Source organism: Channa argus, chromosome 13 (genome assembly GCF_033026475.1).
Source record: "Channa argus isolate prfri chromosome 13, Channa argus male v1.0, whole genome shotgun sequence".
Taxonomy (NCBI): Eukaryota; Metazoa; Chordata; class Actinopteri; order Anabantiformes; family Channidae; genus Channa; species Channa argus.
The window spans coordinates 1163705-1190632 of record NC_090209.1 but is presented as its reverse complement, the minus strand read 5'-3'; the positions used below and the strand labels follow the sequence as shown (position 1 = coordinate 1190632).

Here is a 26928-nt window from a genome sequence, read left to right as displayed (position 1 = left end):
AAAGGAAATGCCATTTAATATCCAGAGGTATGAGACAATTATAATGAGAGGTATGTACCAGCTAATGATATTATCATGTATAGTATACACAATAAAACAGTTGGGCCTTTTCATATCCTCTCTAAACTATAATGCAAAAATCAAAGCCTTTCAAATATCACTCGTGCCTTTCTAGCTAATGTCAGAAAGCTTTGATACAGATGTTACAACTACATTAAAAAGGACGTAGGGATTTAAAACATATACATTTAGAGACTGGAGATATGTTTTATATATAAATCATTTTCAAACTAATTATAAAATCCTTACGTCCTTTTTGATGTAGTTGTAACCACACATTAAACTGCTGCTAGCAAGACAAAAGAAGGATGTACTGATAAATGAATGGTATTTATTTCATGTTGTTGTGCTGAAAAGGAGCTTTCTGGTTTCCTAAACGTCTAATTATTTTAGTAATGGTACATAAAGCTCTGACTTGGGCTGACACAAAGCAAGCCCTGTAGGCATTCATGAATGCATTCCTTGTGCATTTAGGTTAAACTAAGCATTGTAATTAACACAATGCATGCCAACACTAATCAGCTATTCAGCACCAGCATACAAATTTCCATAATCCCTCTCAGAGCATGCCTTGATTCACTTTCAGCTAGGCTGGGATAATCATACATTCATTGGATTGGTTTCTGCAATGTCTAAAGATCTTTAAGAATAGGACTGATGAAATCACCATAGGAGGGCTGTGATAATAACACGGTACTGGTGCCTCCACAGCAGCTGGTGTGTGAACCCGATTGTTTGTGACTGAGAAAGGCTTTTCTTCATGAGCTCTTCCCTCTGAAGACGCACAGGGATATGAAATGGCTTATACTTTAGTAGGACAGAGATAAATAGCTCTTAATAAAACTGTGTTATTAAAGCACAAAGAAAGGGAGTGTAAGCCATACAAAGACACAAAAGAGAAGGAAAAGGATTTATTGCAAAAGCGATGTTTATCCAGTGGATCTGGCAGAACTGAAGGGGTTTGCTCTTGAATGGGCCTTTACTGGCTGGGGAGGCAATACCGGGTGCTGCTTTCCCTGGCTTTAAATGTGCATATTCTGAAGTACATATTTTTGTCAATTACATGATAAGTAATTTTATCACATTGTGTAATGTATTAGACACATAACATAATCTCTGTGTTGTTCACAGTTTAATGTACTGTAAAGCCAGTATTGGAAAAAAGCAGAGGTGGCAAAAGTACACCAAGAAAAATGTACAGTTGAGGTGAAAAATATGAAAAAATCAAACAACAACTAAGCTCAGAAAAGTAGAAGTACTGATTCAATTTCTTTACTCATTCAAAGGGAAATAGTAAAGTTTCTAGTTTCTAAAATGAAACCTCTGGATCTTTTGACAGTTTGACAAGGGCTTCGTCAAGAGACAGCATTTAACAGTTAGTCTGCTGTTATAGAACTCATATTTCTAACTATTCCTAGCACTGTTGAGACTTTTAGGACACATTGTCCTAGTTGTTAATTTTTGATCATGGGGACAACCGTTGACCACATCTTAAAATTAAGATTTGTTTAATTTTATTTATTTACATTATAAATTCTGTTGCCCACATTTTTCCAACAAACTAACCTGAATCTTTGGATTGTGGAAACGAGATTTCAACAGGAAACAGGAAACCCATGCAGGCATGGGTAGAAGATGCAAACTACAGTCAGCTGGAGCCAAGACCCTAGCTGTGAGGTCAGAGTGCTTAACCACTCCACCACCATGATCTGCATTTATGCTGCAACTTACAGCACTATCTCTGAAAAACGGGTTTAGATCATTTAAAACCAGAGGTGGTGTTTTTCATGCCCCGTAGAAGCATTGAAATGTAGTGAAAAGCCAAAAAGTGTATTTTAAGTTTTGCTTTGACATAAATGCTACTTAGAGATGGAATGAAACCCTGAAGGTCAACTTTTGATGGTAAATGGTAAATAATGTGCTTATATACAGGAGCACTTTGCAATGTTTCATTCACCTATTGAAATACACAAACACACACATGCACACACTCACATACCGATGACAGCGGGATCCATGTAAGGTGCTCACCTGTTTTTAAAAACCCAGGACCAAAGGATCACAGACACACAAAGCTCTCACAGTACATGGCATAAAATATTCTGTGCAGTGAGAGAATAAAACAGAATCGTGAGAGATTTTGTATTAGTCAAAAACACAGATGGATGAAACTATATCCTTGTGCCTGTGAGGCTAGAAATGTCAAGCAGAGAAACAAGGTGAGCAGATTTTATTCTTTGTATGTTTATCCTTTTTTTCTGGCCATAAAGCCTTAATGGGATTAAGATGGTGAGCCTTCACCCACCTCCATTTTAAAGAAATATCACATTTGCAGACTTTATCTTGTCAAGTTCAGCTACTTGTCTCACGGAGGCTCACAGGTTTAGCATAACATTTTAGCTTACAGCCTATTGTTTGATATGTAGTCTATTTTTCCCGTGGCTGATGATAATACTGTGGAAACATTTTAAATCCAGGACGTTTTTGTTGTTTAGCACTTAGGTCAAATGTGGCCAGGCTGCTGCCTCTGTGTATTGTAAAATGGATTTAATGTGGTAATTCTCTGATTAGAATCATTGATATGTGTCCAAACGTTTTCAGTTTGAGCAGTTTTCCTTTTATACTGCACGTTATTAAAGCTTAGACTGTATGCAAACACAAAATATAGAAATTTTTGATTTCTTGTACATTTGTCAATGACCGAAAACCAGGGGAGCCTGGCTCCAATGCTCTCTACTAAACGCTGGTTCTATAAAATAAGCCGCAACAACAAATGTCTAGTGTAAGAAAAGCATGACTGGTTTTCTTTTGTATAGATGGAGCTGACATCACCCCATGGTAACTGTTGCCTTGTGAGATTGTCCCTGCCATGATTAGCTTTTACAAGTCATTCTTGTCTTTGTATGAGTGAATGGAGCGTTACTTATTACAGAGACACTTGCTTTTTGTTTTGCCCAGCTCAGTCCTACATGATAAAGATAAGATAAGATAAACCTTCCGAAAGAAGAAGTGTTGGACTATTTGATATGAAACAAATAGAGATACAGGAACAATTTGAACAGGCTCTATCTGTGCAGCAGGAAGGACTTGGAGCTCACTTGTTTACCGCAGCAAATAGAGAATATTTTATAAGCGGGATTAAAGTCATGGTTTCCAATAAAATTTTATTGATATTTATTTCAAATCTGTAGCTTGTAGCAGGTTTGCAGCACTTTACGCATGTTCTTTTCCTTCAAACAACCCCTATTAGGTTCAAGTAGCTGTGTATGGACATGATACACACAGTTCATATTATAAGCTCTCAACGTCAAGAATATGTGCAGACACACACACACAAACACACACACTTTCGTGCCAGTGTATGACAGGTCATTCAAGTCAACGCAGTGCAGACTGGCAGCGTGTGAATAATTCAAAGTGATTATTAATATTTGAGACTGAACAGCTTGGTGGATGAAAGAGTCATCAGATAGACTCCTTTTATCCTCCTTCCTCCTCCCACCACTAATGGAGAAAAGACACTGGGTGAGAAATGTTTTAAAGATAGATATGAAGACGAAGGAGCAGAGCGATTTCGAAGACGTTGAAGTAAGAAAATTAGCTTGTGATGAAGTGTTAAATTACATCCCATTGTTAAGTTTTAATTAAAATGTTTTGTCAACTCTTTAGTTCTACACAAACTTAAATAGGTAAGAATGATAAACTATGTAGTCTTTATACACATTTATCATAGATTATCTTATTAGGGAAACTTGAAGCTAATTGCTAAAGAAAACACCTTTATGAAACTAGGCCTTCAGACTCTAAACCTGAGGTATAAAACATGATGCAATTCTGATAAAAAATTAGGCTGTTTGTGGTAGATTGTTTTTCTGACTTTATTTGACTCAGTACCAGAATCTGATTGGTCCATCTTACCCATCTTGAACTGAAAAATATGGTTCCCACCAGCCAGACTGGCTTCTCTGGCAGCAGCACACCTGTCCTCGGCCTCCAAACCTCTTTAAGTGTTATTTGGATTTTTGGATTGTTAGGCCTTGTGCCAAAATTTGTGTGTATTATTGTATATTCTGTAAATAGTGTTACTCCTCACTATCTCTATCTTGTACATAACTGTAATTAGTATTGAATCTGTAGGGGTAAACTGTCGACTGTTTTCTCTGGTTTTCACATTAGGCAGGTATGTTTAGTGACTGAAAATCAGGCATGACCTTACAGGATGCTTAGCAGTAACCTATACAGACATCCCACCCCTCCTAGAGGATTTTGGGACTTTCCTACATATTAATAGCAGCTCCCTTAGGCTCCCAAATTATATACAATATACTGGAAAATTGGAAATTAATTGTGCTCTTGGTCAGCACTGTGGTCGACTTGTTAATCTTTCTTACCATGCTCTGGTGCAGCAAATATGTGAGGCATTTAAAGACAGGTGTAGGATGTCCACAAATTACGTTCTTTCTGGAACTGTCCAGAAGCAGAGAGAGTGCCTATTATAACAGAGGTCCAGAAATCCTCAAATCACAAACGGGGGGCTGCTTTAAAATCACCACCATGCCTTCAATTTATGGAGTATCTTCAAATAAAGTACATCACTGTGTTTGTTGAAGCCTTTTGCTGCTCAGAGTTTTTGAATTTTTTCAATAGGATTAATACTTTTTCATATTTTGAACATTTTGCGAGGCAAAGTCTCAGCACTTTCACCATCTGTCTACCTCATTTGGGTCATGACTCAGCAGGCAGGCAGCGTCATTGTCATGGTAACGGACACAGCTGAATCAGATCATGTGATCAGCTGTGTCCAAACACTTTACCTGAGTTTTTCTCCCTCAACATACACAGTGGACACACACACACTAACAGACAGGGAACATTTTCAAATTAAAAGCTGGGAATGGGAACTTTTTGGCGTCTTTCTTTCTTTCTTTTAACTTTGAATATTTACCTTTTCCTTTGTTTCTTTTTACATCTTTAAACTTTTATTTCAACTTGTTACTTTTTTACTTCTTCCTTTTTTTTACACTTTTATAGCAACTTTCTACTTATTGAATATTTACCTTTTCCTTTGTTTCTTTCTACATCTTTTAACTTTTATTTCAACTTGTTACTTTTGTAGTTCTTCTTTCTTTACACTGTTAATTTTAACTTTTTACTTTTAACTTTCCTTTGTTTCTTATCAGTTAAAATATCAACTTTTTTTCCATTGTTCCATTGTTACTTTCTTCTTCTTCTTCTTTTTTTTTTTACTTTTCTTGGACTTTTGATTTTTTTCTCCTTTTATTGTCATCTTCTTTCTTTCTCCTTTTGTTCATATTTCTCTCTTTTCAGTGTTTGCGGGTTTGAACGTGCAAATGCCTCCGCACTCTGCAGCTTCTGAGCAGTCGGCGTCTACCGGGCGACTTAACAGCTCTCCTACATAATTTCCACGGAAATTGCTTTTGTTGTTGCCACTGAGCCCCTTTTTTGCAGATGTATAATTTTGATCTCTCTGCTGTGGCTAAGAAAAGTGGAAGCACTGACTGAATTGCAAAATATTGGCCTTGGCCTCAGTTATACACTATGCATTAGTGAATTTTGCATATTTCATTATCAGCTGCAAATGTGTTTTCCAAAAGGTTCAAAATGGTAATGCACTTATTAAATTTGTTAAGATTGCAAGATTGTGGCAGTATCATGCAAATAAAGGCAAAAGGTGAAGATTAAAGGTTAAAGGTTAATCTGTAACCAAAAGAACAGTCCAATCTACAAAGAGAAAGCTATTGTGGCCGTGGAGGCAAACAGGGCTTTAAAAAGACAGGAGATACTTGAATTATTTACTGAAACTCTTCTGACATGACGTGGAATTTTATTTAGTTATCTGAGCAGAAAACTGTTTACTTAGTGTAAAAAAGAGAGACAGATGGAGAGAAAGCTTTCACACTTTTGTTGGTTTTGACTGAACACCAGTGATGTAGAATAACAAGATTAACATGGTAAATGTTCTGCACTTATATAGCACTTTTCTACCTATTGGCACTCAAAGCGCTTTACACTGCTTCTTATTCACCCATTCACACTCACACACACTCATATACCGATAAGGGGAGCTGCTATGCAGCATGCTATGCAACACTTACTAGGAGCAACTAAGTTGGGGTTCAGTGTCTTGCTCAAGGGCACTTCGACAGGTGACTGGAGGAGGTTGGGATAGAACAAACAACTTTGAGATTGGTGGACAACCGCTCCACCTTCCTGCGCCACAGTCACCCACAATCCCATTGGATCAAGCATGCCTGTTTCCCTTTTTGGTTTGTTTGGCAGCATGTTATCTGTTTCAGGTGGCACCATACAAGACAATTTGCCTGAAAATTAGATTTCTGTCACCTTTATTGTAGGCTAACAACGAAATGTAATAAAGTCCAGGAAATTAGTGAAAATGTGGATATGAGTGCACGGAGTCACAAGCTGCAGCTTTTGCTTTGAAAGACAACGCAATGAAATCTGCACAACTGCTCATATTGATTCGGTTTCTTTTTGGTTGAGTGGTTTGGTTGAGAAAAAAGGGTATCAAGGTATCAGGTTATCGTCTTTATCAGGGTATTATTAATGTTTAGCTGGAATTACTTGTCTTCAAAACTCCAGCTTTAAGAGTCCAAATTTAAATAAATAAATAAAGCAGAATAAAGCTCACTTTCCTAAAGGGAAGTACTTACATCTGTGGCTTTCTAACAACAAATGAATTGAAATGTGTGTCTCCAATATGTGTGAGACAGGCCAACTATTATAACCCATTCTTTTTCAGTATGAGTAATTTATTTTACATACCTGAGTTATGTTACATTTTCATAACTTTGTATTACAATATTTGCATGCAAATCTGGACACTCTATCTGGGACTGAGGTAACATTAAGCAGCACTCAACTCAAAGTTCCAAGGTCACATTAGCCTTCTTGTTACAGTGCATGCAAGCAGCAGGACCACACTTTTTTAAAAAAGTAATTCATATATTGACTGACTGGGAAAGCTTTCAGTTATTGACCCAGCTTAATATTACAATATTTTTTTCTTTCCCTACTAACATTTGTGAGCCAAACTGCTGCAATTTACATCCATGACTATAATAATACATAAAATATTTAATAACACCGCATAGTGGAGAGTTTTCTCCGCAGATGAGCAATCGAGACGAGATATGACCAGTGCCTGCACAATGAATTGGGTTGTATATTCTATGAGGTAGGGTCTAATGTGGTAGATAGCAAATCTGCATGCCCTGGAGACTGAAGAGATATTGTCTGTAAAGCTCAGTTGCTCTTCGATGATGACCCCCGGATTTCTGGCTGTCTTAGTGGGGACAGTCAATGCAGATTCAGTGTTAATGCCGATGTTGTGTTGTCTTGAAGTTCTGGCTGGAAATACAAGAACTTCGGTCTTGGTCTAGGTTGAGCTGAAGATGTCTTTCTGTCATTTAAGCAATGATGTCAGATAGAGTTTTCAAAATGAGACAGTGGGGTCATCTGGTGGAAAGGACAGAAAGAGCTTTATGTCATCAGCAGTGATAGGAAAAGTCACTTAAGTGGAAAATAGAACCGATGGGTATAGTATACTGTAGGTAGAAAAAAGAAAAGGACCAAGAACTGAGCCCTGCTGCACACTGCTAAAGAGGCTATGACAGTTAGAAACATGCCCCTGCCAAGATATCTTGAAGGTTCGCCCCGAAAAGTAAGACAGAAGCCAGGCTAGAGCTGATCCAGAGATGCACAAGTAAGAGAATGTGGACAAGAGGGTGTGATGGCTCATAGTGTCAAAGGCTGCAGATAGAGTAGGATTAAGACAGAAGACTGACCTGTGGCCTTTGCAGCCCACAGAGATTCCAAGAAGCCGGCAGTAAAGAAGCAGGTAAGGTTGTTGGAAGTGAGAGAGGTGGATGGCAGAGGTGGAAGATGAGTGATTTGAAAGTGGAGAACAGCTTTGTGGTGTTGCTGAACTTGTCCTGGTAGCATTAAGTCTGAGTGTGCATATCCCTAACATGAAGGTACTGATGTTAGCTTGCAGATTGAAATTTGTGCTGATGATAACACTGGCTTTATTTATATGAATTTATTTATATGAATTTATTATGTATTTATATGAGGACTTTAAAATGACAGAAGTAGTCACAAGAGAATTACAGAGAGATGACGAATTAGTAAACAGGACAGAGGAAATAGCAAGATAAGAGTGAAGCAATAATCCCTTTTTAATGGATAGCTAAATATTTCGTGCTTATTTGTGATTACTGAGGTGCAGACAGACCAGGAATTCTAATAGATCAGTGTATTTTAGCTGCATCTCAGGATGACAAGTGATGTATGCACTGATTGGAGGTAAAATCGCGGCAGAACGAAGGTCTGATTCCACAGAAAAGCTGTGATCCAGTGATTGGCTGGTTTTAGTATGGATTTTATGTGGGATTGCACTCTAAAGAATGTACATTTTAGTAGGATACCTGGTTAAATAAATCTAATAAAATATTTAAGGAATAAATAAAATAATGTAAACATGATAAGCTATATCCTTCCCTTGGAGATGATTCCAAATTCATTTTCTTCATTAATATATTAACCTTTCTTGCAGACAGTTACCTTTGTAAAAGCAAAAATGCTTTTGAAATATGTGTTATATGGACACTGGACATTATGGGATGTCTTTGTTAATACTATTCTACCCAGTGCCATGCTCCTGAGTGGACAGTAGCTTCTCTTTGGAGGTTATCTCTATGTCCTATCTTTTATCATGCTGGTTTCCTTATTTCCCCCTTCTCTTCTCTGTGCTACTGCCCCTGCCAGGAGCTTTGAGCTCATAATTACAATACAATTATATTTTCAATGAATGACATCAAGGGAGAAAAAAAGAAAGAAAGAAAAGAAGGGAGAAAAAGAATGAGACAGTAAAAAGAACAGGACTGAAAATTGACAGTGAGATTGAATAGCAAAGAGAAGATTTTTTTTTTGTGAGCTAGGGAAATAGTAGGCCCAAAACAAGAGAGGCCTAGAGAACACAAGATGTTCTGGATAAGAGAGAAAGACAGAGATGGGGGTTAGGCTGGGTAGACTCAGTCCCTGATGTGACAAAGGGGAGGATAGCTGAACAGCTGATCATGAAATATTCTCTGTGAAGACTGTCAGCCTGCAGTATGCAGGAAGCAAAGGGAGGGGAGGAATATAGTAGAGGGAGAGGTGGAGGGGAAGGACAAAAAGCCATAGGAAAAAATAATGGCTATAGAAGATGAGGCAAAATATGTATGAGATAAACGCAGGAATAAAAAAAAAAGGGAGAATGAAATGAAAGGAGAGAGAGGGGTGTAAGTGGGAAGGGGTGGGTTAAGAGTACAGGTAGGAAACAAACATCAATATGTCCATGTAAATGGTAAATGGTCTGCACTTATATAGCGCTTTTCTACCTATTGGCACTCAAAGCACTTTACACTGCTTCTTATTTACCCAATCACACTCACAATCACACACACATTCATATACCGATGGGGGAGCTGCTATGCAGCTGGCCAACACTCACCGGGAGCAACTAAGTTGGGGTTCAGTGTCTTGCTCAAGGACACTTCGACATGTGACCAGAGGAGCTGGGGATTGAACCAACAACTGTGAGATTGGTGGACAACCGCTCTACCTTCCTGCGCCACAGTCGCAGTCACATGTCTTGTGATAGTTCTGTTTGCCAGACATTATTAATATGCGGCGACCAGATATAAATATTTTCTTAAATGTACGACTGATCTAAAGTGAAAACAGGCTTGTTTAGCATTTTGGCTTCCTAAGGCAGCACTACCCCAGAGTCCTTTCTGTGTATAGAGCCTACAGAGGGAAATAAATGTAAAAAAAGTCTGGTCTGTGTACAGTCATAAATATTAAATATGTTTTAAAAATATTTCCGACTGGCAGAGTTTAATGATTAACGATTGTCTCTACCTGTCAGCGCGAACTAGGCCGGTGTGGCACTGATTAAGACCAACTAGGTACAATCACTTGTCGCAACCAAATTTACATTTACATTTACATTTACTCATTTAGCTGAAGCTTTAATCCAAAACAACTTACAAGTGAGGTAAAAAGCAAACCTAAATCAAGGAGAAAACATCAAAGCAAAGTCTAATCAGAAGAAGAGTTTACATTTCATGAGATGCAAGTGCAAGAAAGAGCAGAAAGGACGTTATTTATTTTATTTATTTTTGTAGCTTTAAGTGCAAAGGTAAGTTGGGAAGAGTTCTGTTTCAGTGTTTTTTTTAAATATTGGGAGTGAGTTTGCTGAGACCGCAGAGTTTGGTAGCTTGTTCCACCATCGTGGGATCACTGAGCTGAAGAGTTTAATCAGATGTATAAATGTGTGCCTGCTTTAAACCAGTCACTAAAAATTATGTGATCTCCAGGAAACATGAATCACAGCAGCACAACTAGATAAGATAGTGATAAGAGTGGCATTTAGACTAAAAAGGCTGTTCAAACAGTGAGAAAGGGACATTATATAATTCCTCTTAACTAAACCACCATATAGTTAGGAAAAGCATCTTTTGTAATAACACTTCTGTGGTTGCAGGTGTGTGATGAAATAGCTTAGTAATGGCAGATAGTGTTACAATTACGGAACCACACCTTTGGTTGGGCTTAGATACAAAAATACAGGCTTTGGTGCTTAATGAACGTGATTTGGGTTAAAATAAGTACTTTGTTTGCATTACAGGATCTTCATAATCATGGTTACAATAATAAAAATTTGAATTTGGTCATAAGTAAAATACTGTGTTATACACTGGAATCAATCATAATGCTCACTAACCATAATAAGATACCATCATGGATCAGACATAGACCCCTTTGCTTGTCTGCTCACAAATTAAGTTTTAAATTTTGTTTATTAAGGGTTAGGTTTAATTCCTAGAATAACGTGATGCTAAAGTTATCAAAAATGTAAATCCAGCTTCTTAACCCTCAGGAAGGAATAGAGGAGTCAGAGGATCTGTGGGCATAACCAGTAAAGAGGAGGAGCGACATAGAGGAATATAAGTCAGAGGAAGGTAATGAGAGGGATGAAAGGAACAAAAAGACACAGATGGTGAGATGCAAAGGAATAGATAAGTAAGAGACCTAAATCAGATGGGGTGTTAGGTACAATAAAAAACACGTAAAACTGAAGATTAAGTTAAAAAAAGAAGAACATAATGAGGAAAAAGTGGCAGGATAGGAGAAGGAGATAAAGAAAGAAAGAGATGTGTTGAGAGAAAATAAAAGAGTAGAAAAGAGCCTAAGGCTAATCTGAAAGAAGGAGGGAGGATGGAGGCAGAAACATTAACTGCAGTAGGTTTTTGGAAAGTTCCACCAACTGAAGCAGAAAGACCTCAGTTTGTTCTTAAGCCAAAGAGACAAAAATCTGCAGCACGCACAGACACACACACTTATATTTATCTAAATACTGTACGTTTTGGGTGAATTTAATTATTTTTTATAGATATTTATGGGCTTCAGGGGATGAATCCTGATATTTTTCCAGTTTTTAGCTCAGGCACTTTGAACTAACCAGTCAATAATAGATGTCAACACAATCTAAAGGCAGATAGTAAACACTTTGATTTACTGTTACTCAAAAACATCAAATGATAAACAATCAATAAAAGAATGTAATTTAAGAGATGGACTAGCAAGATGAAAAAAAAATAAGAGGAACCCTGAGGGCTCTCCAGATGCTACAATCTACCTATAGAGACATAGGTGGCCTAGGACACAGGATAACCAAACAAGGTAACAACTCAAAGCAGAGGCTCATATCAAGTTGCTGCTGAGCCCACACTTGACAGAGACCATATCACCTCAGGAAAAAAAGGACCAATCAAGATAAAAGCCGCAAAAGTCTAGCAGAGCAGACAAATAACATTTCTAAAATGTCACGTAGGATATCTTATCCTTTCATCTGACCATCATCAAATTTGCAGAGAAGATTCCTGCTCCATAGAGGATGGACCTTTTCTGATACTGATGCCATTCACTATGTTGCATGTTAACATTGCATCTAACTACATACTATAAAACAGGCATTCAGACATGGGAATCAATCCTGGCATAAAGTCCTTTAAGTCACTGGTCATCCTAAAATATGACATATACTAAAAAAATATTTGAAACCTCAGAGATTTGGGTTAGGTTGAAGCAGAGCATTAGCACTATTAGCATTATTTTGGTGGCTTCCCATCATCACTACTCAACCTCACACCCGCTACTGCACCAGGCTTTTGATAAAAGCATCCACTAGATCTTATGAAACCAGCCATTTGAGCAGCAGCAGCTTCATTCTGAGAGAACAATGCACTTATAGCCACAGTCAGCATTGCTGTAATGCTGGCTGCATTACAACCTCAGTTTGGGGCAGATGTTTGATAAAGGTGTTAAAGGTGTCAGTGGTGCAGAGTAAAAATCAGTGGTGTGTCACAATAAGTCTCATTTGATTAAATGTGTGTCTCTGTGTCTCCTCAGATACACAAAGATGAAAACAGCGACTAACATCTACATCTTTAACCTGGCTCTGGCTGATTCTTTGTTCCTGGCTACTTTACCTTTCCAGGTAGAATTGCATTAACCAACTACAAACAACAGATTTTTGCACATTGTTTGCATGTGTTTTTTATCAAGATGTTTTAAACTCTTTAATAATATGGCACAATGTTATTGATTCTGTGGCATCTGCATTTTGTTTTTACATTCAAATCAAATTTCACAATTTGGGGATGTCTTACAATATCTCTATACATGCAGTAGCTTTGTTTTTTACATTACTTTCTTTATTTGAACTGGTTCAATATATATTTCACAGTCAAAGGGGGGCCAACATAACATGAGACTTTCCTCTTTCCAAACTTTACCCACAGAGCTATCACCATAAATTAATATATTTTATTTATCTAAATGTCATTTAGTTTTGTTAGTTTTTGTAACAGTTTTGGAAAGCACCAAATATGTCAGGTCATATGAAACATTGTGCGTTGTAATATTGCGTTGTAATATCTATTTTGCTATCACATTTAGAAATCTTGTTTGACAAACAATGGCATTGAATCCATTATCCAGGATGGACAAAGAACAACTTGCTGTTAGCAACTTAGTAAATTTACATCACGGACAGAATTGCTGGATAAATTTAAACACCAACATTTTAAATATGAAGATCATTGAAGAACAGTGAGCTAACTCTAGATGCCACCTGATCTATGAAAACCTCCTCTTTAATCGCACAAACATACACTGCAGGCCACTGGGGGTTGTCCACTGGTCTAGTCTTTATGGTTTGTCCTGCATCGACACTGTAGTCTGACCCCTAGCTATGACTTTTTGCCCGATTTCACATGTTCAATTGGCATCTGTTGCCATCGAGCCATTGATGAAAAGCCCCACTCCCATTGGCAATATGCTCAACAAATCAAGTGCAGAATTTGTAAAGATATATGCTTATCAGCTCTCCTCTTTATGATGTAATGGAGTAAAATTCCTCTAAACTGATCCGCAGGGCTGATAAACAGTTACCTGAAATGTCAAACTGGCAATCGGGGTCATAGCGCTGGCATTTAGGCTCACAAACCGTTGCCACACACAAATACTATAGTCAAAATTAAATAACTAAATTATTTAACTGGCCCCTCTTTATCTAGTTTTAGGAGTAGATATATCTGAGCACATTTTAGGTACTTTATGCACAATAGGTTTCACGGACTTAGGGCTTTTATAAGTTGCTGGGCTTATGGTTTTAATGTTTCACTGCACTGACTTGTTTCTACTTCACTGAATAATTACATTTCCAAAGTCATTTTTCAGAGATGACAGAGTTCTCTGTTCTGCCTCCAGCTGTTCTTCTATGTTCATTTTCTGATTTCTGGATGTTTCCAGGGCACTGATGTTTTTCTAGGCTTTTGGCCATTCGGGAATGCTCTGTGCAAGGCAGTAGTGTCTATCGATTACTACAACATGTTCACCAGCACTTTCACCCTGACAGTGATGAGTATGGATAGATATGTGGCCGTGTGCCACCCTGTCAAAGCGCTGGATATGAGGACTCCTCACAAGGCCAAGGTAAAAGCATTTTATTTTAAAGTGAGGAATTGACCCTTTCTGAACCTTCACACCTCCTCTACTCTGTCTGAAATGACAGCTGGCATCAGATGGCATGTCAACAGCCACTTGAGCTCACTTGACACATTGCTGTCATGAGGTGAGACAGTTCACAAATCCCTTAAACTGACTTTGTGTGCTGCTGTTATGTGGGTAAACTGTAAAAGGAAAAGGGAATTTTACAGTGCTCTGTAACTGTGCCTACTGACGTGCTATATGACTGAAGAGGTGATGATCATCAAAATGTTTATAACCATGCTTCCTGTTATTTTTCTTCTATTTATTTTATATTTACAGTTTCTACATTAAAGGCCAATACATTCAACATGTATCTCTGAGACCCAAAATATGTACATGTCTTTTACCCATATCCCGAACACTCTGTACAGACTTTGTCTTGAGGGCCAGCAGAAATGATTGTTCAACTGACTTTGACCAGTAAAGATGCCCTCACAAGACAAAATGTTAAGAAATTTGTCTTTATTGTCTTTATTATTTTGGCTATATTTCAGATTATTTTTCATGTTCTTCTCCCATTATTTCATAATGCACAATAAAAGTATGAAGGTCCACAGCTGGACCACGGATGTTTCATTCATTATTTAGCATGTGCTGTAACCATTTGGCTATTAGTAAGTTCAGTTTGGCGAGTTTTCGAAGTACTGCAACTGTACTGTGTAGAGCCTTCATGGCATATAGTTAGCTATGGTTCAGTTAGGTACCTATTACCCATATTGTTATTTTCAGTCAGCCTTGTAGTAAATTGTTGATATTTAGCAAACACAATAAATGACAGAATATCAAAAAAGTGATTAAAGTGGAAGCACAGGAATTGAAACAAGGCACACTATTGTATTTCCTATTTTGAACCCTTATGCAATATTGTCCCATTTTTTTCTGTATTTAACACAAACTACTATCTTTTCCTAAACCTCCTGGTTTTTGTGCCAAAACCTAACGTTTGTATTTTTTGCCAAATTACATAATATTGACTCACCGAGCCTCCTCTCATAAGGAGCAGGTACCTACTGACCTGTAGCTATGGTGGGGATAACAGATGCGGGTAACGGGTGAAAGCATTCTAACAACCACTGCAGGCACTATGAAATTTTAAACTAAAGATTTTTAAAATCCATCTATGAAATGCCCACCTATCTTTGTGTGAGTGACTGATCATTGCCAAGCGAACGACTCAGCAGTCATTCACACTTTAAGTGCAACTCTACAGTGATTTTATTTCTTTGAGAGCTGAGATCATTCATTAGGTCTTTCAAGTTGAGAAGATGAAGTGACAGAGTTCAGGACTGTCAGATCTTATGAGGGCACAACAGCTATGGTGGCTGTGTAAGTTCCACAAATTTAAAAGGGAAAAGTTGATGGTAACTAGCAAAGGTATCCTGTATTGGAGTCCTCTCACATTGGCTTGGCTTTTTAAATAGTTAATGCATGTCTGGTTTGTGTTTGTGCAGAGATCTTTTATGAAGCCAATATTTGAAACCCTTTGGAAACTATAGGACCTATTCCACCTTTACAATGACAGGTCTACTGAGGCAGACCAGCATTTTCACATAGTCAAAAGACAAAGCAAACAGTTTTTGTACAGTTTAACGTATTAAAAATAGGGCTGGGGAAATTTTACGCACACAAACTGTTCATATTAATCTAAATTTATTAAAGCATTTATTTCCCCAGGTGGTGAATATTTGTGTGTGGGTGTTGGCTTCAGCGTTTGGCGTCCCAGCCATGGTCATGGGAAGTGTGGAGGAGGAAGAAGAGCATAACAGTAAGTGAGCAAACACTTCCACACAAAACACTCACTGAGCCTTTCTATTCTTGGTTTAGGAATGTTCACCCACTCTTCCTGCATATTACTTCAACTTCTGATGTAAGTCTGTTACACACATAAGTTTAAAGAGGTACGACACACTAGAGTTTTAACTGGTTGTTTTAGCCAAAGTGTTTTAAAAAAATAAAAAACACGATGTAAGCAACAAAGCAATGATTGTGCATGTTCTGCAGTCAAGGCTCTAAGAGCGGAGGTAGAAGCATGGGAAATACACGATAGTCACACGCTAACAGCCCAAACACAGGCACATGGACAGGATGGGAGGTAATTTAACAAGGCGATTAAGAGTCTCTAATGGCCATGCTACCAAAATAAGGCTTTTAGCTTCCAAGAGGACCATCCCCCCAAATCACATATTGTAATAAATTGCGTATTAAGGACCTAGGAAAGGTGATCGTGAGAAGGGATTCATAAAAGGGTTTATTTAACAAAAAAGGAAACAAATGGAAAATCATAGAACATACACACATACACACGGGAAACAAACAGATTAGGCAAATAATGAAATAGAACCAACTAGTGAACACAAACATTATTGATTTGTTTTCACATATCAATAATTAGTAATAGTATTACAATTATTAAACTAAGAAGGAGAACGTGTAGGGATAAAACAGGGAAAAAATTTAAATACAAAACTACGAAAACAAAAACCAACTAACAAGGGACAAACAGAAAACCAGACAGGGTAAATCATTAACTAAATCTAGGGCCAACTAAGAGACAAAACAAAGAATCAAACACTAAACAAGACTTAACAAAGGACAAAACATAAATACTGAAAAATTATCTAACAAACTGACAAATGAATAACTACAGCAAGATATCCAAACAGAAACACCAAACCTCAAACAAAAAGGGGAATCAGAGACCAAAAAACAGGAACTGTAAGGAACTGTGGGGAGAACCGAGTTTAATAAACAAGGGAACAGGTGAAAACAATCAGAACTAATGAGGTGAGTAAAAAAACAAAAAGACTAACGGGAAATGGGATTATAGAGCTACAAAATGAAGGGCCAAGACAGGAAGTAAGAAATAAAAACCAAAAAAAAGTCTTGGATCATGACCCATATTTAGAATCGGGTGGGGTCAGACAAATCTGCTGTCATTTTCTAAAATGCAAAATTTAACAAATCTGTGCTGCTGAGAAAAGTCGGTGTGAGAAAAACAGCTTTGAGGAATCTTTCACAAGATTGCTTGGGGAAATGTGATGTCAGTGAACGTTATCCTGGTTTTTATAGCTTTTAATTCCACTGATAGGCTCAACACACTTTGTGCCCCTTTTCCCATTCATTTGGTATCATGCATGTGGAGAAAAAACAAAACATTTGACATGGTACTCTACATGATGCTCAGTGTTATGAACTTCACACAGTGGGTGCACTTTTACGGAAAGATGTTTAACTATTGGTGTCTTTTGTGTAATGCAAAATACTCAGCAGAGTTTATGTTAATATGCCAATAATAGCATGAGTCATGAGCTATTGGGTTTTCATTGTTAAGTAGAATGATGTTGAGTGGATTCAACTGAAGATTTAAATTAAGGTTTGCTCAAAACTAACTTGAACTTAACTTAAATTGAATAAATAAGTAAACAAATGAATAAAAACAGGAATCCCATAAAACCATGTTTCTAAATCAAATTAAAATGAAATGCCAGTACATGCTGGAAGCTGTTTATGGTGCTGCTGAATCAGACAAAACTTCAGTGAGGTTTGTGCTTGTCAGAATGAGATGTTTCTGAAGACCTCATGTGAGAAATACACCGATCAGTCATAACATTAGCATGGACCATAGTGAAAAACATTGATTATCTCATTACAATGGAACCTGGGTGGCATATACTGCTGAGCAAATAAACAGTCAGTTCTTGAAGGTAATATGTTTGAAACACATAAAATAGCTACATGTGATGATTTGAACAAGTGTGATGGTTAGATAAATGGCTCAGAGCGCCACCAACCACTGCAGCTCAAAATACCGTAAGAGTTTATGCTGGTTATGATAGAAGGTTGCTAAAACATACAGTGTATCACAATTTGCTGGGTCTGGGTTGGTAGCTGCACACTAGGGAACATCTTAAGAGGTCTGGTGGGGTCAATTCTCTGATGGGTCAGAACTGGCAGCAAACATTGGTCCTACACATTATTAGACAGGTGGTCATAATGTTATGGCTGTTCGGTGTATGCTAACAGAAAGAAATAGCCTGCAAGTATTCATATTGAAGTCGATCATTTTAACCAGTTTGAAAGAGGCAAAACCATTTTGCTATAATAAAAATAAGAGAAACAATGAATATCCCCCCATTCATCCTTTCCATTATATTAATAGGAAAACACAAATGAATTCAAACAGAAGATAATTGCAGCTAGTCGGTTTCACAGGAGTTTATCGAATAATGCAGAGCACTATCTCAAACCAAGCAGGAACAATCCACACATCATAAACAAAACCTCATTACAGGCTTGTGAACACTACTGTCTCATGGCATCTAATGTAGTTAATAGCGTTCTATACATACACCCCACAACTGTGTTCAGTAACTTATTCTGCAACACACAATACCTTTCCACTCTGCTTTCAACCTTTCATGTAACAGCAACCACTGCCCACAAAGTACACACCTCACCCTGACCTGACTGCATTTGTTTGTCACAGGTGACAAATGCTGTGCAAAAGAGAGAACTGAGTCTTCCACTCCCCAAAGCTCCCTCCAGAACAATCAGTTTGCTCCTGCATCTCCACCCACCTGCTTTCATTTTGTTTTCATGTCTTTATCATAATTAAACATAGAGAAACATCAGTGGACTGCTGTTCCCTCGCTTTACATTAAGGCTTAAAAATGTAATACACGGTTACGCTGCTTAAGCTTTAAAATACTTTTTTTGTCAGGATTATACATGAACAAACCTCGATGTTAGGCCTCTAGTATGTGCAGCTTTCAGTATCATGTATTTACCTTGAATATGTTTTTTAGTATTATGACATCTTTATGAGTCTATAGGCTGCCTGCCTCTTTGTACTGCTGCTGCTAGGAAGAATGCACAGCACCTTGTTTTTTGAACAAGGTCTGCATTGCAGCAGACCCCACTCATTTGTCAAACCACAGTCTCTGTCAACCATGTGTCATTCAGAGACCGTAATCTTTTTATGTTGTTCAAATCCAGTAACCTGTCAGATCAAAGCCTTTTTCTCTTCTGTTTCACCTCATATGACCAATTGATATCAGCTGAGATCAAAACATTTACATTTACCCATCTCTGAGCCTTATGGGAGATGGTTATCACCAATATAAAAACAATTATTTGACTTTTTTTCTCAGAGCTCTGAATATAAACTCAGAATTTAGAGGACAAAAAGTCAGAATTCTGATTAAACGTCTTCCACTGTGCATAGACTTGAGTGGCATTTCAACAATATTTCTGCATGTCTTAATTACACACCAAATGCATAATATTGTATGTGGTGTGTAATTTTGTTGGCAAACACTGCTCTGCCATATTCAGCAGAAAGTTTCAGCCCAAGCCAGAGAGTCTAAGAATTAAACACATAGTCACGGTTTGGTGCCCAAACTGCATTATAGTACTGTATATCAGACTTGCTGCTTGCAATGTTCTCTTTGTTCCTAACAGATCCAGAAACGTATATTACATACTGACCAATAGCATGGGACCTTATAAAGCCTTTTTTATTTATCCTGTAAATAAATAACTGGCCCTCAGATTTGAATCATTAAATGCTACTGGATAGAATTATATTTGTACTTTGTAAGTAAAAGCAAAAAAAGTGTTAAATAAATAAATACCATTCATGGTTTCATGCTTGACAAACATGTTGACTACATTCTTCCCCTCGAGGATGCACAACTCAACTCCAATGTATCTTCTTAAGTTACATGTCTATCAGTCAGGTTCACCTCCTCCATATTGGTCCTCCACAGCATGAACAATTTGATTAAAAAAAGGTTTATTTAATCATGGTGGTTCATCTCATGTTGTTGACAGGATGACGGGATATAAATTACACAATGGCTGTTGCCCTCACATTTAGCCTTGAAGTATCTCACAGAGCTCTTAGCTCCATCAGATCTGATGAATGATCTCAACCAACTCTCAACTAGAGTTATACTTACAGTGTAAATTATGGCCAAGTCGTTCACTTTTTATGTTCAGTCACTGACGTACAGTAGGTGAGTGTTTTATGGATGTATTACGGACAGCGGTGCACCTATTGAAGGTGTTGGGAACTCTCTTCATAAAACCTCATATAAATAAAATGTTTTAAGTTTTATTTTAATTATTATTACAAATAATTACCCTTTGGTGACAATAAAGCCATTATTCACATCCAAGACCAACTCTCTATACTATTTATACTATTATTTCATCCATTGGCTCAATTAGGAATAATTACATATCCTTTACCTCTGTTTCCTTGAAAGAAAGAACTGCACCCTGCTCATATTTAACCGTTTTTCTCAGTTTAGGCTTAAGGTTTTGTTCAGCGGAATCCTCAAATCCCAAATTGTGACAAAATAGACCTGATTGTGGTGACTATTACATAGCTTTGGTAATAATCATTTTTAAATCAACAATCGTGACTCATATTTCTAGATCACTTTGTTAAATCCTCAACATATGCTTTTTACATCTACCTGACATCTCCCATCCTGTTAATGTCTTTCTCCAAATTAATTGCGATTAGAATAGTACAAAGCTAACAGCAACACAGGGTAAAGCTTGAAAAGATTAAATGCACATTTTTTTGTTGCTTCTGCGAGCACTGTAATAAATGCATCACTTGATTATCATCTTTTATGGACAAGAATATCAATATTGTTAAATGAACCAGTAAAAAATAAAACTGAGCCAGATTTACTTTAAGATGATTTTTCATATTGAAAATAATTTGTCACGGTGAATGACTTCATACAATCACATTAATAATCAGCCAGCACTGCGTCATCATATTTTCATTTGTGAATATCCAGTGTTTTGAGTAGACAGGAATAAAATGAGTCCCATCTTAATGTCTAGTCATTTTTTGTTGCAGAATCCCCAATGATGTCCACAGACATATACATTGTTGATGCTGTTGCATCAAACAGATCTAGGAACTCATTACCACATTAAAGAGCTCCCTCACGAACTACTCACCTTTAAAGCCTTTTTTGTTTTCCAGTTCACATTCACACCAACACATTCTCATCCGACAGCATTAGATAATGACTCTTCCGTTAGAAAGTGAGTCTCAGCTCAATGTCCTTTTAAATCTTTGGCATATCATATTGAAACCACAGGTACCCTTTGGCATCATTATTTGATGCTGTGGAAATACCGGCATGTGGTATTGGACCAAGGGAATGCATTTATATACAGACAAAAACTATGTTACGTTTAGGGAAAATGTGGGTGGGTTAGGCAAAGCTTAGCTTAATTGATAAAGTACAACAGCAAACATGTACTTCCTTACTACAGAAACCATGTGTATCGTGTTGTGTTATGATCATTACTGAAGAGCACAGCATCTCGCACTAGAGTTGAACCCTTATCCGCTGTGGAAAAGTCCTGTGTTTTGTACCATCCACCCCCTGTGCATCTCCATATGAGACTTTTTTCTTTATATACTACAATATTAATTTAGCAAACGCAGGTGTTGCTCAAAATGGCAAACTAAGGACAATTTTTGCTCTCAGCCTCTATCGTGGATGCACAAAAACAGAGGGTACTTTTTCCACCGATCCTTATATTGACAAAAAAGTTCCTCTGATCTAAAAATGGCAATTGTTGCCAGAGAAGAAATATGGTTTGAATGAGGAGTAAACGTCTATGTCAGAGTGGAACAACTGATGGTGTATGATGCTTAAAAACGCTTAAACTGCAAAATATATTGCAATCCATAATGTTTGGAGTATTTGTTATTGCGATACACAAACTATAATTGCATCATTTGTGTAGACATTGTAGAGCTCAGAGGCAAAAGGATTATTGATTTGTTTTCATAACACATATTACGAGGGTACTGTACGTTTAAAAGCCCCGGTACAATATGAGAATGAGGAAAAAGCTGACCATACAAATCTTCGTTAAGGGAACGAGCTTCATCCATGACATCATTGCATTATTAAAAAAGCTTAACTTGTGCAAAGCTGGAGAAGCTGCTGGATTCCCATTCTGAAGTTTATAAAATCGTGTATCTGTTAGTACGTTTGACTCTATCACTGTGTCTCTTTTGCTCTCTCTCATCTTAGTCTCTTTGATGCCTGATAACACCTGATGGTGCTTCCTTCTCAGTCTGAAATAGACTTGTTTCATTTTTCTTCTTATAGCTGCTTATCAGTTTCTGCTGAGTGGATGCAGCTGGGTCCTTCTTTATACACTGTGCGTGAGTGTTTGTTACCATAAATTATCTCACTTATGCGTTCACATATTTTAGTATAGGACACACATGCACACACACCCACACACAGAGAGATTGATAGTCTAATATTAATGGAAAAGTATTGCAGGGTAACAGAATCTACTCTACACATAACAAGCTGTGTGCGTGTGTTTCATAGCAGTACATTTGCCTTATAGGGTTGTGTGAGATGCTGTGTGTGTGTGTGTGTGTCTGTATGTGTAATCTGATTGTGCTGGCAGCCTTGGGTAACTTGACAAACTTGCTGCTGCACTTTGGACCTAGCGGACATCAGCTCTCCACCTAAAAAGGCCAAAAAATTCAAAGGATTCTGCTCAGTTTCTACGGTAACAGGTGCAAAAAAGCCATTAAGGGGAAGAATCCTGGAGGTTTATACTAGCACAAAAAGACCAAAATATGCCATCAGTAAGTAAACAGGGCAGTTAATCAATACAAGTAGTTTAACAATTGTTCAGCAGCTGCAGATTTATGGGTCGTGAAACTGTCTTTTATTTGCATTTGAACAAAAGATTCCCAACTGCTGCACTTTAGATATACTGCCTGGTTGTAGTTCATGCATGTGTTATGACAGAGTGACTTGTTTATGACTTGTTTATCTAAAGTCAGACGTTAGGAGAGGGCTCATTTGATACTGTAATTAAATTTATTTTTTAGAATTCCTAAGCATTTATAATTTATTCATAATGCTTTTTTTTTTTAAACAAATCGATTATTGAATGTATTTTTATTCTATTTCAGTTCTGCTTTGTTAATCTAAAGATTCCATGTAGAGTAAATCAGTATTCAGTCTTCTTCAGGTTCAAGCTTATTTGAGCAGTGTGTCACATTGCAATTATTTAGGGAATTGCAATTTGCCAGTACAACTTCCATGCACGATACCTTCAGAGTGTTTGCTCATTGATCCATCATTAATCCCATTGCTTTGCATTTCCGTGCTAGTAACCGACAAGAAATGATGCTGTAAAGAAGACGTCGCTTTTGAGAAGATTGTGGACATGTGAACCGGAGGATGTTACGTTCTGGTATATAAAAGCTAATACGAAACCTGGAAATAGGCCTGTCGCAATAATGATTGAATAACTCTGTATTGTAGTTGGAGTCGACATTTCCTCTCTTCTTGTTGTAACTGGACTTTAACTGGATAATTTCCCCTAGTGCGTAATGTTTACATCTAAGAAACACAACAAAGCATCTGCATCTGTCAAATGCTGTAGGTTTATTGCGATTTGCAACGAAAGGTGTGTTCAGGACACAGCAAAGTTTAGGCTATCTTTGCTTCTTCAGAAAGTAAAGGACGGTGAAAAGATGAAAGCATCTCTTTTGTGGTTGGGATGAGCAAAGGATCATCCCATAAACTGTTGCGGGGGTCCAGACCCATTCACCTATATTGACCAAATCTTTCCCTTGGAAATAAGAATGACTGGATTTCATGTTAGAACATCCTCATCTGTTTCTCTCTTTTACTGTCTAGCTCTCCCTTGATAATGTTCTGTCTCTGTGTATTTCAGTCTTGCTTTAGATGTATTCCAGCTGTTGGGACTATTTTTAAAATGCCAGTCGTGTTGCACAACATGGAGCACATCCACTGACCACTGCTTTTATGTAAATTATCAATAACATGTCCTCAATATATTAACAGTTAATATAATCCAGTAGCATCTGTTTCCTACACTTAATGCTGATGAGTGCTGTTCAGAGGTATACAAATGTCATTTTAAGAGACAAGGTTTAATCAGAGATGCTGGTTACATCAGTTGCTAAGAGCAAACAACTGATGACATAAAGCAAAGACAAATCGTAGACTGAAGAAGCTGCTTGGATAAGTAGTGAAACATTTCCAACCAAGAAGAAAGAAGTGTAGTTCACTGACCTTAAGAATAGATAGTCAGAAGTGAGAAACTGAAAGACTGCTGGAACCCAAGGTGGGGAAACAACTGTTTTAAATATGCTTGTTGGTATTAAACAAAAAACTCACTGCCTGAAACAGCCACCGTGTCCCAGACATATGGCCAGACTAGCACAGTTATTATCAGGACTATTGTGCAGTTAAATGGAGTAATATGTTGTAGCTAGCAGGGGAACAGGAGGTCTTAGTGGTTAGATATTGATCCTGTCTCAGCTTGCAGCTACAGCCTAATCCTATAATCATTTTTATTAGTCTACTTTACAGCAGAGCTACTCTGCTCCTTCTCTGTCTGCTTTTTTTATACATCCTGTTTGCTGGGTTGTTCCCCTTCTCTTCCCTCTCTTTTTTGTTTCTTTGTCTTTCTTTCTTCCTGTCTCAAAGTGATGCCGAAAAAGTAGTCCATGCATTTGTTACCTCTAGGTTGGACTACTGTAAATCCCTACTTTCAGGATGCCCCACTAACTCCCTAAAGAGTCTGCAATTAATCCAAAATGGTGTCCCCAGATTTGAAGCTGTGTGTCAGTGTGCAGCTACTGGTCCTACCAACCTGCCAGATGTTTTCTTGTTACTTTTGTTGCTCTTTTCTTTTCTCGCTTCACTTTCTACTCACCCCAACCGGTCAAGGCAGATGGCTGCCCACCCTGAGCCTGCTTCTTTTCGAGGTTTCTTCCTTTAAAGGGAGTTTTTCCTCTCCACTGTTGCCTATGGCTTGGTCCAGGGGTTTTTGTTGGGTTCTCTCTATACATCTTTATAAACTTGACTTTATTCTGTAAAGTGCCTTGAGTGCCTTTGTTGTGTATGGGCACTATATAAATAAAGTTGAATTGAATTGAATTTGTCTCATTCTAATTAATTTATTCTCACAACCCACTATTGTAATTATTTAAAAGTTATTCTGTTCTCATGTTCATCTTATTCTCCTTTATTCTCTTTTCATGTAATTCTCACTCTTTATTTCATTTCTACCTTATTCACTTGATTCATACCTTCTTAATTTGATTTTCTTTTGCTTCACTTTTTCTGACTTAACATCGCAGAGCAGCAGATGAGAGCTTGTAATGCTCCATGGTGTTACCTTCTGAAAGTTACCAAATAGTATTGGTGAGAAGACAGAACAAAAGAATTGCACAAAGCCAAGACACCAGGTGCTCTGAAAAACTATGACCCGTGGTTTCTATACAGTATTATATGGACATTAGGGGCTGCAAACTTTTGTAAAGTTTCACAGTGTGAGCAACAGCAGGTTTTTACAGTGTAACCCCTATACTAATGCCTAGTACTGCAGAATTAACACACATCCGTTTAAACACTCCTTGTTTAAGGCCTTGGGCAAGGCTTTTGACCCCAATTACTGAGAGCGGTGTGCCGTTCCTTTCCCTGCAGCTGACAGGTTATGACGCTACACTCTCAGCACTCCCTGTTTTCAAGGTGACAGGAAAAAGCTAGGGGAGGAATAAATGTGGAGTAGAGCAACCCTTTATACATCTTTGAATTTCCTTTCTTTTTCTTGTCATGTAAGAATATGGATGATATGTAGCTACAGGACGATGCCAAATAATTGTAATTATAGCAGCAGAGGAAGGAGGACAAGGTGCGTAGATAATATACAGACCATTCAGAATATCACAGACTTATTTGTAATTGTTGTGGCTTAAGATACCATATATTAAGACACACTAAAGGTGTGTTCTCTGTAATACAATATTTAGTATATATTTAGTATATTTAGAGAGAGAGAGAGAAACATGTTTGTACAATAAAGCTTCAATTTGCAACTTCAAGCTGCAGACTTGAAATTAATCTACATAGGGAATCAAGTACTTGTACTGTGTCAAAGCCTGTGATGTTTCATAGATGTGCTCAAGGTACCCTCTCACGTCAGTTTGACAGACAGATTTTGACGTCTGTCTGGTTAGAAAAACAAGCCTTGCTGAATAACCTTTACATCTCTACACTGCTGCCAGTGATTTTTTGTGAGACTGTCAACAGCTCCTCTCCACAATATGATAAGCTTGGAAGTATAGTTATGCTACCAAAACAATTAAAAAATGCAACACAATCTAATCTTAAATGAAACAAATCCAGTACAATAAGCAGAACTGCTCAAAGTCATGTACCATATGTCTTTCAATGGGTCAAGGAGTTGGGAATTTGTCACTTGAGGGGAGAACCTTGTTTAAGAATAACTGCAGAATCTTTGCCTGGAACATGTAGAGATATAAGAAGTTTTTTATTTTTTATTGCTTTTATTATGACTTAAAAGCTCATTCAATGTCCATTAGGGAGAACCTCTTCAGCCATACACCAAGATCACTCATAGTCACTGGTAATATAATTTAACAGCAATATTGTTGATGTAGATTTATTTTCAGCTTTCCCTTATGTGGTTTAATGTAAAAAAAAAATTCTAAAGGAGAGATTTTATGTGTGCCATGTAAAGGTGTGTTTCAGCTGTTGAGAAGCAAGATGTTGGAGTTTGCTCAGTTGAATAGTGGCTCTACTGGCTGCATCATTTGTCACTCTACAGTAGCTTCCACACTATGTTAACAGAAAGTAGAGCAAAACAAGGGCA

General features: G+C 37.6%; 1 protein-coding gene across 1 annotated transcript in view; it reads left to right on the top strand.

Annotated features, from left to right (window-relative positions):
* The window catches only part of oprl1 (opiate receptor-like 1), a 118147-nt gene that overhangs the window by 70972 nt on the left and 20247 nt on the right, over positions 1–26928 (top strand). The window contains 3 exon segments of the mRNA XM_067528031.1: positions 12559–12646; positions 13963–14145; positions 15877–15967. Of these exon segments, the coding sequence (XP_067384132.1) occupies positions 12559–12646; positions 13963–14145; positions 15877–15967 (362 nt within the window).